A 17,668-nucleotide genomic window follows, 5' to 3' on the forward strand; every position below is an offset into this window, starting at 1 on the left:
CAAAAATAAGCCTATTTATTGTATATACAGTATGAAATGACACCCTCATGGTTGGACTGGTCCCACCCAGGGCCGTCTTTTCGTATGGGCTCAATGGGCTCTTGCCCAAGGGCCCCATGAGTATAAGGGCCCTAGGCTGATAGCTGAGGGTCCCCTCTTTCCAGGGGTACCAGATTTTTGAAAATCGGCCTTGGGGAACCGGAGATATCCAACGTGAAAGCAGTGGTCCCCATCCGAGCCTGTTAATTGCTCTTCCCAGCCAGATATCTCAGGTTCTGTCTAACAGAGTTTTTCTGAGGGTATAATTCAAAAGCTGAGACTCTCCCCTTTTGCTGGACACTGTCAGCTTGTCTCTACTGTGCCCAGAACCAGAGATATCAGCCTTCCAGCAGCTGGTCCCTGCTCCAGCTCCACACGCCTGGTATACAGTTTTATATATTCATTGGAGGATTGCTCTGGCTCCTGACCTCTGATCCCCAGGTCCCCAGAACCTTCTGAAAGGTGGGACTGTCTAGTTTTTTATCCCATTCAAAGCTAAGAAATATATTTTCAGGAACTTGAGATATCTGCAGTCAAGCAAGCTGCCCTCCCACCAGAAAATGATGAATATTAAGCCCACTCCATTAGCCACCCCTCCCCAGCGTATTAAACACCCCCTACCACCCCGGAAGTCATGTACCAGAGCGCCGTCATTCAGCCCAATGCCCCCTTCTACAGTTTAGTGTTCTCCCTCCCACCCCATCTGTGCAGTAAAGGAGCAATTAGCAGAAATTACTGCTCCAGGTCCTACATGCTGAGAGGAAGATAGAACACTCCCTACCGCCCGCGGGACATCAAAGCTGCCGCTGATAGCACACCCCACCCCTACCGCTGGAGGATGGGTAGGGGGCCCAATGCATTGCTGTGCCCAGGGGCCTACACTGCCGTTAAGACGGCCCTGGTCCCACCCCCCACATAACAGGCAGCCCACCTCACTCAGTATACTGCATTGTCCCCATTCATTCTGTTATTCCATCTCTGCAGTACAGAAACTCTGCCATCCAGTGATGCTGCCATGGCTACACGTTATGTTATACCTATTGTGCTGCCCATGTCAGGCCACTTCTACAGAATTTTACAGGGCCACTTTTAGTTCCCAATCCGCCCCTGATCTCAGACACAACTGCAGCAAAAGACGCAAGGAAGGTCACAACTGCGTACAATCAGGACCTATGAGGAGGGATCCTGCACCCCTCAACAGACCCCACCCCCTCATCAGACCACACCCCCATTAAGGCTGCTTCCATAAATTACCCAGGCTGCCCCTGGACACATCCACCGGCCAGGTTTCACCAAATCTGTCCAACTGCATGTGTACAATAAGCACAAGGCTGACAATGATCAGCCCCATAACCTGGAGGACAGTACGTGCTTGTAGTAAACTTAGGGTTAGGAATCAAACTTACAATACAGTATATCATTTGGCTTAAATAAAGGTTTCAAAATCTGTTGTTTAAATATGCAAGAAATTTTTTATTTTTTATATCAAACTAATTACTAGACGGAGCCCCTTTCAATCCATTTCTGCCATGTATAGTCCTACATATAAGCTTGGGGTGTAGAAGAATCAGTCTATACACTGTAGCTAGTATAGTACAATTACCAACTGGTAAATCATCACATTACATATATACTGTACATATTTACCTTTTCTAATGGAGCAGTGTCATTTTCCACTTCCATTGACCTTGGTCTCAGTTTAATAGGTTTGTCTTTGAAAATATCCCCAAAGCCAAATCCCCTGATTTTTTTCGCCTGGTTTTCTGCTCCGCTTGTCCCGTTGGTCCCTTCTGACTTGGAGTCGCCCCCGTCACTCTCAGAGCCCGCAGTATCTTTGAATCCTGGCAGGAAGAAACAAGTACCGTGACATCCTTGTCTGATTTGTAAATAATGAGATAACGGCTTATACTTCAGTTTAAAAAAAGCAATGTCACTCTTAATAAATGATCGTTTACGTATGAAAAAAAAGTATAAATGTTTATATGCATTAACAATAATAACCTCCATCACTCCCCCCAACACACACACACATGCACACACACAACACTAAGAGGTTTATGTATAGTTTGACACACCAGTGTAGCAAACATTACAAGTCACGAGTAAAAAGTCTATATACAGTACATATGCCCAAAAGTGTACAGTTAGCATAGAGTTGTTGCTTGATAGTGTTATTAGTAAATGAAAAGTATCATTACAGTTATTAATAAATGTGAAAGTCGCATGTACAGATGTAGCCCTGCTCAGCTTTGCTGCCGAGCTTCTTATCCGCAGCCAAGCAGGGATGACTAGTTTGCCTGCCAATATGACGCGTACATGCGTATGCACACATTTGGCCTTAGGAACAGTTTACTTATCAAATGAAAATAATTTCCCTCTCGCAGCCCAAATACAGATATCAAGTAATGCTAACAGATGGCCACCCCTTCCTATAATACAGCGACCACACGCTACTGATGTAAGTACTCAGCTGGAGGAATACAATCAGCCAATCAGATCCTCCTCATCTCTGCTGCTTATCGGTGCATTAGTTCTCCATCACCCGCAAGAGATACGAATACTGACAGGTGTATAGGCTAGAGATGAGCGCCTGAAATTTTTCGGGTTTTGTGTTTTGGTTTTGGGTTCGGTTCCGCGGCCGTGTTTTGGGTTCGACCGCGTTTTGGCAAAACCTCACCAAATTTTTTTTGTCGGATTCGGGTGTGTTTTGGATTCGGGTGTTTTTTTCAAAAAACCCTAAAAAACAGCTTAAATCATAGAATTTGGGGGTCATTTTGATCCCATATTATTATTAACCTCAAAAACCATAATTTCCACTCATTTTCAGTCTATTCTGAATACCTCACACCTCACAATATTATTTTTAGTCCTAAAATTTGCACCGAGGTCGCTGGATGACTAAGCTAAGCGACCCTAGTGGCCGACACAAACACCTGGCCCATCTAGGAGTGGCACTGCAGTGTCACGCAGGATGTCCCTTCCAAAAAAAACCTCCCCAAACAGCACATGACGCAAAGAAAAAAAGAGGCGCAATGAGGTAGCTGACTGTGTGAGTAAGATAAGCGACCCTAGTGGCCGACACAAACACCGGGCCCATCTAGGAGTGGCACTGCAGTGTCACGCAGGATGGCCCTTCCAAAAAACCCTCCCCAAACAGCACATGACGCAAAGAAAAAAAGAGGCGCAATGAGGTAGCTGACTGTGTGAGTAAGATAAGCGACCCTAGTGGCCGACACAAACACCGGGCCCATTTAGGAGTGTCACTGCAGTGTCACGCAGGATGTCCCTTCCAAAAAACCCTCCCCAAACAGCACATGACGCAAAGAAAATAAGAGGCGCAATGAGGTAGCTGTGTGAGTAAGATTAGCGACCCTAGTGGCCGACACAAACACCGGGCCCATCTAGGAGTGGCACTGCAGTGTCACGCAGGATGTCCCTTCCAAAAAACCCTCCCCAAACAGCACATGACGCAAAGAAAAAAAGAGGCGCAATGAGGTAGCTGTGTGAGTAAGATTAGCGACCCTAGTGGCCGACACAAACACCGGGCCCATTTAGGAGTGTCACTGCAGTGTCACGCAGGATGTCCCTTCCAAAAAACCCTCCCCAAACAGCACATGACGCAAAGAAAATAAGAGGCGCAATGAGGTAGCTGTGTGAGTAAGATTAGCGACCCTAGTGGCCGACACAAACACCGGGCCCATTTAGGAGTGTCACTGCAGTGTCACGCAGGATGTCCCTTCCAAAAAACCCTCCCCAAACAGCACATGACGCAAAGAAAATAAGAGGCGCAATGAGGTAGCTGACTGTGTGAGTAAGATAAGCGACCCTAGTGGCCGACACAAACACCGGGCCCATCTAGGAGTGGCACTGCAGTGTCACGCAGGATGGCCCTTCCAAAAAACCCTCCCCAAACAGCACATGACGCAAAGAAAAAAAGAGGCGCAATGAGGTAGCTGACTGTGTGAGTAAGATAAGCGACCCTAGTGGCCGACACAAACACCGGGCCCATTTAGGAGTGTCACTGCAGTGTCACGCAGGATGTCCCTTCCAAAAAACCCTCCCCAAACAGCACATGACGCAAAGAAAATAAGAGGCGCAATGAGGTAGCTGTGTGAGTAAGATTAGCGACCCTAGTGGCCGACACAAACACCGGGCCCATCTAGGAGTGGCACTGCAGTGTCACGCAGGATGTCCCTTCCAAAAAACCCTCCCCAAACAGCACATGACGCAAAGAAAAAAAGAGGCGCAATGAGGTAGCTGTGTGAGTAAGATTAGCGACCCTAGTGGCCGACACAAACACCGGGCCCATTTAGGAGTGTCACTGCAGTGTCACGCAGGATGTCCCTTCCAAAAAACCCTCCCCAAACAGCACATGACGCAAAGAAAATAAGAGGCGCAATGAGGTAGCTGTGTGAGTAAGATTAGCGACCCTAGTGGCCGACACAAACACCGGGCCCATCTAGGAGTGGCACTGCAGTGTCACGCAGGATGGCCCTTCCAAAAAACACTCCCCAAACAGCACATGACGCAAAGAAAAAAAGAGGCGCAATGAGGTAGCTGACTGTGTGAGTAAGATAAGCGACCCTAGTGGCCGACACAAACACCGGGCCCATTTAGGAGTGGCACTGCAGTGTCACGCAGGATGTCCCTTCCAAAAAACCCTCCCCAAACAGCACATGACGCAAAGAAAAATAAAAGAAAAAAGAGGTGCAAGATGGAATTGTCCTTGGGCCCTCCCACCCACCCTTATGTTGTATAAACAAAACAGGACATGCACACTTTAACCAACCCATCATTTCAGTGACAGGGTCTGCCACACGACTGTGACTGATATGACGGGTTGGTTTGGACCCCCCCCAAAAAAGAAGCAATTAATCTCTCCTTGCACAAACTGGCTCTACAGAGGCAAGATGTCCACCTCATCATCATCCTCCGATATATCACCGTGTACATCCCCCTCCTCACAGATTATCAATTCGTCCCCACTGGAATCCACCATCTCAGCTCCCTGTGTACTTTGTGGAGGCAATTGCTGCTGGTCAATGTCTCCGCGGAGGAATTGATTATAATTCATTTTAATGAACATCATCTTCTCCACATTTTCTGGATGTAACCTCGTACGCCGATTGCTGACAAGGTGAGCGGCGGCACTAAACACTCTTTCGGAGTACACACTTGTGGGAGGGCAACTTAGGTAGAATAAAGCCAGTTTGTGCAATGGCCTCCAAATTGCCTCTTTTTCCTGCCAGTATAAGTATGGACTGTGTGACGTGCCTACTTGGATGCGGTCACTCATATAATCCTCCACCATTCTTTCAATGGTGAGAGAATCATATGCAGTGACAGTAGACGACATGTCCGTAATCGTTGTCAGGTCCTTCAGTCCGGACCAGATGTCAGCATCAGCAGTCGCTCCAGACTGCCCTGCATCACCGCCAGCGGGTGGGCTCGGAATTCTGAGCCTTTTCCTCGCACCCCCAGTTGCGGGAGAATGTGAAGGAGGAGATGTTGACAGGTCGCGTTCCGCTTGACTTGACAATTTTGTCACCAGCAGGTCTTTGCACCCCAGCAGACTTGTGTCTGCCGGAAAGAGAGATCCAAGGTAGGCTTTAAATCTAGGATCGAGCACGGTGGCCAAAATGTAGTGCTCTGATTTCAACAGATTGACCACCCGTGAATCCTTGTTAAGCGAATTAAGGGCTCCATCCACAAGTCCCACATGCCTAGCGGAATCGCTCTGTGTTAGCTCCTCCTTCAATGTCTCCAGCTTCTTCTGCAAAAGCCTGATGAGGGGAATGACCTGACTCAGGCTGGCAGTGTCTGAACTGACTTCACGTGTGGCAAGTTCAAAGGGCAGCAGAACCTTGCACAACGTTGAAATCATTCTCCACTGCGCTTGAGACAGGTGCATTCCACCTCCTATATCGTGCTCAATTGTATAGGCTTGAATGGCCTTTTGCTGCTCCTCCAACCTCTGAAGCATATAGAGGGTTGAATTCCACCTCGTTACCACTTCTTGCTTCAGATGATGGCAGGGCAGGTTCAGTAGTTTTTGGTGGTGCTCCAGTCTTCTGTACGTGGTGCCTGTACGCCGAAAGTGTCCCGCAATTCTTCTGGCCACCGACAGCATCTCTTGCACGCCCCTGTCGTTTTTTAAATAATTCTGCACCACCAAATTCAAGGTATGTGCAAAACATGGGACGTGCTGGAATTTGCCCATATTTAATGCACACACAATATTGCTGGCGTTGTCCGATGCCACAAATCCACAGGAGAGTCCAATTGGGGTAAGCCATTCCGCGATAATCTTCCTCAGTTGCCGTAAGAGGTTTTCAGCTGTGTGCGTATTCTGGAAACCGGTGATACAAAGCGTAGCCTGCCTAGGAAAGAGTTGGCGTTTGCGAGATGCTGCTACTGGTGCCGCCGCTGCTGTTCTTGCGGCGGGAGTCCATACATCTACCCAGTGGGCTGTCACAGTCATATAGTCCTGACCCTGCCCTGCTCCACTTGTCCACATGTCCGTGGTTAAGTGGACATTGGGTACAGCTGCATTTTTTAGGACACTGGTGACTCTTTTTCTGAGGTCTGTGTAAATTTTCGGTATCGCCTGCCTAGAGAAATGGAACCTAGATGGTATTTGGTACCGGGGACACAGTACCTCCAACAAGTCTCTAGTTGGCTCTGCAGTAATGATGGATACCGGAACCACGGTTCTCACCACCCAGGATGCCAAGGCCTCAGTTATCCGCTTTGCAGTAGGATGACTGCTGTGATATTTCATCTTCCTCGCAAAGGACTGTTGGACAGTCAATTGCTTGGTGGAAGTAGTAAAAGTGGTCTTACGACTTCCCCTCTGGGATGACCATCGACTCCCAGCAGCAACAACAGCAGCGCCAGCAGCAGTAGGCGTTACACGCAAGGATGCATCGGAGGAATCCCAGGCAGGAGAGGACTCGTCAGAATTGCCAGTGACATGGCCTGCAGGACTATTGGCATTCCTGGGGAAGGAGGAAATTGACACTGAGGGAGTTGGTGGGGTGGTTTGCGTGAGCTTGGTTACAAGAGGAAGGGATTTACTGGTCAGTGGACTGCTTCCGCTGTCACCCAAAGTTTTTGAACTTGTCACTGACTTATTATGAATGCGCTGCAGGTGACGTATAAGGGAGGATGTTCCGAGGTGGTTAACGTCCTTACCCCTACTTATTACAGCTTGACAAAGGGAACACACGGCTTGACACCTGTTGTCCGCATTTCTGTTGAAATAGTTCCACACCGAAGAGCTGATTTTTTTGGTATTTTCACCAGGCATGTCAACGGCCATATTCCTCCCACGGACAACAGGTGTCTCCCCGGGTGCCTGACTTAAACAAACCACCTCACCATCAGAATCCTCCTGGTCAATTTCCTCCCCAGCGCCAGCAACACCCATATCCTCCTCATCCTGGTGTACTTCAACACTGACATCTTCTGACTATCAGGAACTGGACTGCGGGTGCTCCTTCCAGCACTTGCAGGGGGCGTGCAAATGGTGGAAGGCGCATGCTCTTCACGTCCAGTGTTGGGAAGGTCAGGCATCGCAACCGACACAATTGGACTCTCCTTGTGGATTTGGGATTTCGAAGAACGCACAGTTCTTTGCGGTGCTACTGCTTTTGCCAGCTTGAGTCTTTTCATTTTTCTAGCGAGAGGCTGAGTGCCTCCATCCTCATGTGAAGCTGAACCACTAGCCATGAACATAGGCCAGGGCCTCAGCCGTTCCTTGCCACTCCGTGTGGTAAATGGCATATTGGCAAGTTTACGCTTCTCCTCCGACAATTTTATTTTAGGTTTTGGAGTCCTTTTTTTACTGATATTTGGTGTTTTGGATTTGACATGCTCTGTACTATGACATTGGGCATCGGCCTTGGCAGACGACGTTGCTGGCATTTCATCGTCTCGGCCATGACTAGTGGCAGCAGCTTCAGCACGAGGTGGAAGTGGATCTTGATCTTTCCCTAATTTTGGAACCTCAACATTTTTGTTCTCCATATTTTAATAGGCACAACTAAAAGGCACCTCAGGTAAACAATGGAGATGGATGGATACTAGTATACAATTATGGACGGACTGCCGAGTGCCGACACAGAGGTAGCTACAGCCGTGAACTACCGTACTGTACTGTGTCTGCTGCTAATATAGACTGGTTGATAAAGAGATGTAGTAGTATGTATGTATAAAGAAGAAAGAAAAAAAAACCTCGGGTAGGTGGTATACAATTATGGACGGACTGCCGAGTGCCGACACAGAGGTAGCTACAGCCGTGGACTACCGTACTGTACTGTGTCTGCTGCTAATATAGACTGGTTGATAAAGAGATGTAGTAGTATGTATGTATAAAGAAGAAAGAAAAAAAAACCACGGGTAGGTGGTATACAATTATGGACGGACTGCCGAGTGCCGACACAGAGGTAGCTACAGCCGTGAACTACCGTACTGTGTCTGCTGCTAATATAGACTGGTTGATAAAGAGATGTAGTAGTATGTATGTATAAAGAAGAAAGAAAAAAAAAACCACGGGTAGGTGGTATACAATTATGGACGGACTGCCGAGTGCCGACACAGAGGTAGCTACAGCCGTGAACTACCGTACTGTACTGTGTCTGCTGCTAATATAGACTGGTTGATAAAGAGATGTAGTAGTATGTATGTATAAAGAAGAAAGAAAAAAAAACCTCGGGTAGGTGGTATACAATTATGGACGGACTGCCGAGTGCCGACACAGAGGTAGCTACAGCCATGGACTACCGTACTGTACTGTGTCTGCTGCTAATATAGACTGGTTGATAAAGAGATGTAGTAGTATGTATGTATAAAGAAGAAAGAAAAAAAAACCACGGGTAGGTGGTATACAATTATGGACGGACTGCCGAGTGCCGACACAGAGGTAGCTACAGCCGTGAACTACCGTACTGTGTCTGCTGCTAATATAGACTGGTTGATAAAGAGATGTAGTAGTATGTATGTATAAAGAAAGAAAAAAAAACCACGGGTAGGTGGTATACAATTATGGACGGACTGCCGAGTGCCGACACAGAGGTAGCTACAGCCGTGAACTACCGTACTGTGTCTGCTGCTAATATAGACTGGTTGATAAAGAGATGTAGTAGTATGTATGTATAAAGAAGAAAGAAAAAAAAACCACGGGTAGGTGGTATACAATTATGGACGGACTGCCGAGTGCCGACACAGAGGTAGCTACAGCCGTGAACTACCGTACTGTACTGTGTCTGCTGCTAATATAGACTGGTTGATAAAGAGATGTAGTAGTATGTATGTATAAAGAAGAAAGAAAAAAAAACCTCGGGTAGGTGGTATACAATTATGGACGGACTGCCGAGTGCCGACACAGAGGTAGCTACAGCCGTGAACTACCGTACTGTGTCTGCTGCTAATATAGACTGGTTGATAAAGAGATGTAGTAGTATGTATGTATAAAGAAGAAAGAAAAAAAAACCTCGGGTAGGTGGTATACAATTATGGACGGACTGCAGAGTGCCGACACAGAGGTAGCTACAGCCGTGAACTACCGTACTGTGTCTGCTGCGACTGGATGATAAATAATGATATAAAAAATATATATATATCACTACTGCAGCCGGACAGGTATATATATTATATAATGACGGACCTGCTGGACACTGTCTGTCAGCAGAATGAGTTTTTTATAGAATAAAAAAAAAAACACCACACAAGTGAAGTCACACGACGAGTGTTTAACTTTTTCAGGCAATCACACAATATAGTATACTACTAACTATACTGGTGGTCAGTGTGGTCAGGTCACTGGTCAGTCACACTGGCAGTGGCACTCCTGCAGCAAAAGTGTGCACTGTTTAATTTTAATATAATATGTACTCCTGGCTCCTGCTATAACCTATAACTATTAACTGGCACTGCAGTGCTCCCCAGTCTCCCCCACAATTATAAGCTGTGTGAGCTGAGCACAGTCAGATATATATACATAGATGATGCAGCACACTGGGCTGAGCAGTGCACACAGATATGGTATGTGACTGAGTCACTGTGTGTATCGTTTTTTTCAGGCAGAGAACGGATATATTAAATAAAACTGCACTGTCTGGTGGTCACTGTGGTCAGTCACTAGTAAACTCTGCACTCTCTACACTTCTACAGTACTCCTAAGCTCCAATAAATCAGGTCAATCTCTCTCTCTCTCTCTCTCTTCTAATCTAAATGGAGAGGACGCCAGCCACGTCCTCTCCCTATCAATCTCAATGCACGTGTGAAAATGGCGGCGACGCGCGGCTCCTTATATAGAATCCGAGTCTCGCGAGAATCCGACAGCGTCATGATGACGTTCGGGCGCGCTCGGGTTAACCGAGCAAGGCGGGAAGATCCGAGTCGCTCGGACCCGTGAAAAAAAACATGAAGTTCGTGCGGGTTCGGATTCAGAGAAACCGAACCCGCTCATCTCTAGTATAGGCATCTGCTTCTAGGTTGGAATTACTGTACATGAAGAAACAATACACTCATCTTGTTCTCACCTGACCATTGCCTCCTCATTCTACTGTATCTGTCTGGTGGTAAGAAGTCAAAGTGTAAGAAACATACTGTTGCATATGGATGAACAGTATGCATATTTTATTTGGTGCACTTGCGCAGTACAGAAATTGGTATTTTGAAGAAAACAGAGGTACTGTATGTCCAATACTACACTAGTCCAAAATGTAAGCTGGTATCTTTGTACGCTCTCAACAACTGCCTCATGGTACCACTCTGGTTGCTACATCTGACCTAGCAGGAAGTTAACCTGGAGGCCGGACAAGTATGGATGCCAATACTACATAAAGACTCACAGATCATGTTATGTCCAGGCAGAGGATCAATAAGGATGGGGAATATTTTACAGTGCAGACAGACAGAGCTCATAATGGTATTCCAAAGCCTGCCTGCTCATCTACAACATGTGACTGAGGTTGCCATAGGAAACACACAACACTGAGGAAACTCTGTAGAAGTATGAATTATTATTAGCAGCCTGAAGCAACAAACTAAACTTCTTCTTACGCCATGTGACAGTGCTTTACTTAAAAAACGGCACCTTACTTCTTCATGGAATTGCTGTATTAATTCACACTGTTCCAGCTTTTCTTAGCCCTACGTAATTTGTCCTTGGACTCTTTCTTTGGAACTGTGCCTTACCAAATGGGCCAAAGACCTAAATCAAGCTAGTATATTAGTTTTAATCCCGACACTCACTAGATAGAAGCATTCCAAGATCCGTCACCAGCAGCAGTATTTATTAGACTTTCAATTTCACATTCAGGAAAATTGACATTTTCCATTCTCAAACTGTATAAAAGACATAAAAATCCTTTTATACATGCATAATGATGTTTTAAAAAGACATGTGGAGCACGGGAGGTAATTAGCCACTTAAATGGTTCTCTAACAGGTTCATAACAGGTTCATAGCTGTTGATTACTTTCTCTTACGGGACAATTAATAGTGTCATCTATACAAAAGATTTCAAGGACACATTATCTTTTATCTACAAGCACTGATCATTATTCAGACAGTTACATTAAATATGTCCAAAAGACTGAGAAAAACAAAGTTGGAATATAGTTTTGCCAAGGCATGTGCATTGGGGAAATTAAGATCTACACTGTCTAGATAGACAACCATTAGGTCGACCCCATATGGTCGACATGCATTAGGTCAACAGGGTCAAAAGGATGACAGGGTCATAGGTCGACAGTAGGTAAGGTCGACAGATACACAAGGTTGTCAGGGTCAAAAGGTCAACATGGCAATGGTCAACACATAAAATGTCGACACGAGTTTTGAAAGTTTTTTTGTGTGTAGTTTTGTATGTTTAACTATATCTAAGCACAATCACTGGCAACGTGCTCCCCTTGCTTCGGGCACAGTGACACACTACGCTACGCGACACTCGCCACAGGTTACTATTCCCAATCATAGTCCACCTGGATAGTATATCAAGTTGGAAAAACATAAACCCACCCCAAAACACTTGTGTCAACCATTTGTGTGTTGACCATTATCATGTCGACCTTTTGACCATGATGACCTTTTGCACCTGTTGACCTTAAACACTGTCTACCTTTTATCTGTAGACCTTTTGATCATGTTAACCTAATGCATGTCGACCATATGGGGTCAACCTATTTACTATTGACCTAGACACTGTCAGCCATTGGAACCCAGGAAAATCCACTACTATATATGCTTTTTCACTAAGACACTAAGAACTGAATTCAAACAGAAATCCATGTTAAATTAGGCTTTCTGTTCTTACCGAGGCAGATGCAGACATGTTAACTCATAGCTCCAGGGATTTATCCCAGAATCTATGGGTTAACGCACGTTAGCTGCAGATTTACTGCATGAGGATATGGGCTTGTAATTGAATAGCTCCAGACATAAAAGTCTTAAGGTGGGTACACACTAATAGATATATCTGCAGATCAATTGATCTGCAGATATATCTATTGACGGATCGGGCAGTGTGTTGAGCATACACACTGCCCGATCCGTCGGGGACTGACGTCATGAACTGGGCTGGCGTGTACACACGCACGCCCAGTTCAGCTGTCAATCACCGCCGGCCGCCGCAGCATGTGTACGGGCGGTCGGCCGACCGCCCCGTACACACACAGCGATGCGCCAATATATCGGTAGATATATTGGCCGTCGGCTGTGCTGCGGGGCCGACGCGATACGTCTGTGAACAACGGAGTGCACAGACGTATCGGCCGTACACACTGGCCGACGGTCCCGCGATATATCGGCCGTTCAAGAGAACGGCCGATATATCGGCCAGTGTGTACGGGCCTTTAGACTGCCTTTTCCGCACGTGGTAAGATATTGCAGCTAATTGAATCTGGCTCTAAGCCTAATGCAGTTGAACATATGCCCATCTGCGGAGAGTATCTCACATGTTTGTGCATGCTCTCCAGAACTGTGTGCATGCAAGAACAGCTGACACAGCGTTATGTGCAGTTTCGGTCTATACTTATGACTGAAGAGTTGTAACTAGGCTGTAATGTGGTATTTTCATGTAGACAAATGTTCATTGAGGGTGTGTCAACAGAACTGTAGGCTATGTGGAGTTGGATGTAAGACACACATGCTGTCGGGCGTATCTGTTTCACATATTATAGGGCAGGTCCAAATGTACACTGAGGATGATGACTAGAAGTAAACCAGGTATACAGATGGGGAACGAGCGCACTGCAAGATACATACAAACCTTCATATTGGTGAATACATTCACTTTTTTCCCTGCGCATGCAATCCATCCAACTCTGCATCAAGCCCACTGTGCACAACACATTGTGGATTTTTGGTCTATAACTGAAGTGCAAATTTTGAGAAAAATGTTGGTAAGGAACCAATAATCAGGTCCTGAATAAAGATATAGGTGGAAATCGTAGCATTCTACCGACTCTACAGGACATTTTATGCCCTTACTAATAAAATCTAATAACACTTTTATGAACCTTTGTTACTGTTAGAGGATAACTTCACCCACATGTAAACATTTATTCTTGAATGAAAAAGTGTGATGCTTATAATGGTCCTTAGAAATGACCTGAATGAGCCAAAGAAGACCACCAGAAGATTAAAAAAAGCCAATACCGTGGAGGAGAGTATACTTTCATAGGATTCAGCATGTGACATTTATAAAATATGATTCCCACTACAGAATTCAGCAATGTTTCATGCTATTGGGGTGTGACACCAGATATCGACATTCAGGATGTCAATAATCACAATGTCATCACTGACATAATGTTGACATTTCCAGAGTGTCAACATTGTGAATGTTGACAGCATGCCAACCATGCGGGTGTCCATTGGCGAGGTGAGTATAGCTAACCCTAAACTTACCCCATCCTAGCCCTAACCCCATCCAGTCTAAAGGGCCCCATACACTCACGCGACATGTCCGTCTGACATCAGAATCAGCTTTATTGGCCAGGTGTTCTAACATACACTAGGAATTCTTTGTAGTACAATGCATTGCCAAGCAGCAACATGAGGGGGGAATACATAGCATAAGAAGGGGGAAAAACGTAGCATACATTACAAACATTGGTGGTCATTCCGAGTTGTTCGCTCGCAAGCTGCTTTTAGCAGCTTTGCACACGCTAAGCCGCCGCCTACTGGGAGTGAATCTTAGCTTATCAAAATTGCGAACGAAAGAGTCGCAATATTGCGAAAAGACTTCTCTGTGCAGTTTCTGAGTAGCTCGAGACTTACTCTTCCAGTGCGATCAGTTCAGTGCTTGTCGTTCCTGGTTTGACGTCACAAACACACCCAGCGTTCGCCCAGACACTCCTCCGTTTCTCCAGCCACTCCCACGTTTTTCCCAGAAACTGTAGCATTTTTTCAAACACTCCCATAAAACGGACAGTTTCCGCCCAGAAACACCCACTTCCTGTCAATCACACTCCGATCTCCAGAACGAAGAAAAAACCTCGTAATGCCGTGAGTAAAATACCAAACTTCTTAGCAAATTTACTTGGCGCAGTCGCAGTGCGAACATTGCCCATGCGAAATTAGCGGAAAATCGCTGCAATGCGAAGAAAATTACCGACCGAACAACTCGGAATGACCACCATTACACGTATGAGTTCATACTGCACATTGCAACTATACGATAGACTCGACATATTAGACATATTGGGGGTAATTCCAAGTTGATCGCAGCAGGAATTTTGTTAGCAGTTGGGCAAAACCATGTGCACTGCAGGGGAGGCAGATATAACATGTGCAGAAAGAGTTAGATTTGGGTGGGTTATTTTGTTTCTGTGCAGGGTAAATACTGGCTGCTTTATTTTTACACTGCAATTTAGATTGCAGATTGAACACACCACACCCAAATCTAACTCTCTCTGCACATGTTAAATCTGCCTCCCCTGCAGTGCACATGGGGGGTAATTCCAAGTTGATCGCAGCAGGAAATTTTTTAGCAGTTGGGCAAAACCATGTGCACTGCAGGGGGGACAGATATAACATGTGCAGAGAGAGATAGATTTGGGTGTGGTGAGTTCAATCTGCAATCTAAATTGCAGTGTAAAATTAAAGCAGCCAGTATTTACCCTGCACAGAAACAAAATAACCCACCCAAATCTAACTCTCTCTGCACATGTTATATCTGCCTCCCCTGCAGTGCACATGGTTTTGCCCAACTGCTAACAAAGTTCCTGCTGCGATCAACTTGGAATTACCCCCATTATACATGTAAGACTAAAAACGAAGGCTGCTTGGCAGAGCAGCACCTTGGCAGCCATCCGCGGCGCCAACTAGAACTCAAACAGTGCACATAATACAGAAGATTTAAGTATTACATCAAAAGATAAACCACACACATGTCGCAGGCGATCACCCCGGCAGCCTCCCGGCGGCCAGGATCGCCCAAGATACATTGTATGCTGTCCTTTTGAATACGATGTATCTTGGGCGATCCCAGCCATGCCTGCGGGATCGGACATGATTGAATGTGCAGCACAATCTGGAGGATTAGATCCGATGCTCTCGGGAACGCGCATCGGATCGGAAACACCTCCAAAATGCCCCGATTTCACCCGATATATATCGGTCCGAATGGCCGAAATCGGATGAAATCGGGCATTATCGTCCTAGTGTATGGGGCCCTTAACCCTAACCACACAGCCTAACAGTAAACCAAATCGCAGCTTAGCCCTAACCTTACAATAACAAAAAAATCATCTGGCGAGATTTTTGTCAGCATTCACAATGTCGACATTATGTAACTTCACTCTCGACATGTTGAATGGCAACATCTGAATGTCGATATTCTGACCATGCTAACATTCTGATTGTCGACATTATAAACATTAAACAGTTAATGATATAATTATGTGTGTGCATGTGGGGTGTTCCCAGGGGGAAAGACCGATAGGGCTGCTGAATTAGGACAGATCTCTCTCCACTCATTTCATAGTGATATGCTACAGTCACTGAGTGGAGCACATCAAAGTTTGTATATAGTGAGTTACAGCTCTGTTGTGTCTGTGATGAAAGAAAGGAGAGCAGAAGTTTTAAGGAAGTGTACTATTTGTTAAAATAAAACTTTTAGGGGGTATTTATCAAAGCTTGGAGAGAGATAAAATTGTGAGAGATAAAGTATCAATCATTCAGCTCCTGTTCTTTTTCAAATCCTTACTTGTAACATGTAAGGCAGTTGGGACGTGGCGTGCTCCGGATGTGGCGATATGCGCGCTCGGGTGGGCGCGCCCAGGCACAGATGGAGCCACTATTAGCGTGGCTCCATCTGCAATAAAAAATATATAAAGAAATTCATAGTTAATGGCTTTTTTATAATTCTATTAAATTGGCTACCATCAAATGTGGGCTTATAACCAATCAATAAAAATAATAAAATTAGACGGGGGGAGGGGGCACCATTACTATTGTGCCTAGGGGTGCCCTCAACCCTAAATCCGCCCTTGGGGGCACCAACTTTTATTTCACATCCAGGCATCTGGTGTGTGAACTAATGCTCCTGCACATATATAAACAGAATTTACAGAGACTTTTATTTTATATAATTTTGTTCTTAAAGGCAGATGAATTGAACTTCAATAATAGTTCTTATATATGTTGAAGTTTCAAGGTGACAAGTATAAAACGTTGTCATTCTTGTTTGTCACAGTGACATTAATGTGAGGTGACCTGTAAGTCGTGCTGTAAGACTGCTTTAGCTTAGAAGGAGAATATATATAGTGACATTAATCCTACACCATTTAGCCACGCAGTCACAGCGGTACATCTCTGCTGTAGTGTTAGTGATCTTAGTGAATTGTAGTGGGTGTTTATACCTATGCCATCATCATCATGGCCTTGAATTTGTAGTATTCTTATTTCCTCCTGTCTCAAAAACCATATCTTCCTTTGTCATCATTCCCCCATATAGTATTATTTCACTGCCTTATCCTCCTCTGCTGTTTATTGGACTGTTTATTAGAACATATTTAAGACGTCAACCGGAAGATTAAATCAAGAATGAAATATACTCATAGAAAATATTTATTAAATGAAAAAGGGGTATGGGTCATTAGGTCGACCACACTTAGGTCGACAGTCATTAGGTCGACTGCTATTGGCCAACATGCATACGGTCGACATAGAAAAAGGTTGACATGATGTTGTTGTTTTTTACTTTTTTGGGTGTTGTCTTCTTCGTAAAGTGACCTGGAACCCCATTTAGTGCACCGTGTCCTCTTGCATGGCTCGCCTCGGGCAAGGTGCCTCGCTACGCTACCGCTGTGCTTGGCACAGGTTACTATTCCCAATCGTAATCCACGTGGATCGTAAAGTATGAAAAAGTTAAAAGAATGGAAAATAAAATATGACCTTGTGACCATGGTCGACCTAATGACCGTATCCCGTGAAAAAGATAAATGTAAGCATTTATTAACTAGAATACAAATTTATAAAACATTTTTAAACAGAAAAAAAATCCTTTTCTCGTAGTCCATAAGGGATATTGGGGACAGAATTAGTACGATGGGGTATAGACGGGTCCAAAGGAGCCAGTGCATTTTAAATTTCTTCAACTGGGTGTGCTGACTCC

At 45.3% G+C, this 17,668-nt stretch overlaps 1 protein-coding gene across 2 annotated transcripts in view; it reads right to left on the minus strand.

Annotated features, from left to right (window-relative positions):
* The window catches only part of SH3KBP1 (SH3 domain containing kinase binding protein 1), a 677,269-nt gene that overhangs the window by 215,591 nt on the left and 444,010 nt on the right, over positions 1-17,668 (minus strand). For both annotated transcript variants that reach the window (XM_063955734.1, XM_063955735.1), the window contains one exon: positions 1,687-1,880. In XM_063955734.1, the coding sequence (XP_063811804.1) occupies positions 1,687-1,880 (194 nt within the window). The remainder of the gene's footprint in view (positions 1-1,686; positions 1,881-17,668) is intronic.

The sequence above is a fragment of the Pseudophryne corroboree genome, chromosome 2 (genome assembly GCF_028390025.1).
Source record: "Pseudophryne corroboree isolate aPseCor3 chromosome 2, aPseCor3.hap2, whole genome shotgun sequence".
In the NCBI taxonomy this organism is placed as follows: Eukaryota; Metazoa; Chordata; class Amphibia; order Anura; family Myobatrachidae; genus Pseudophryne; species Pseudophryne corroboree.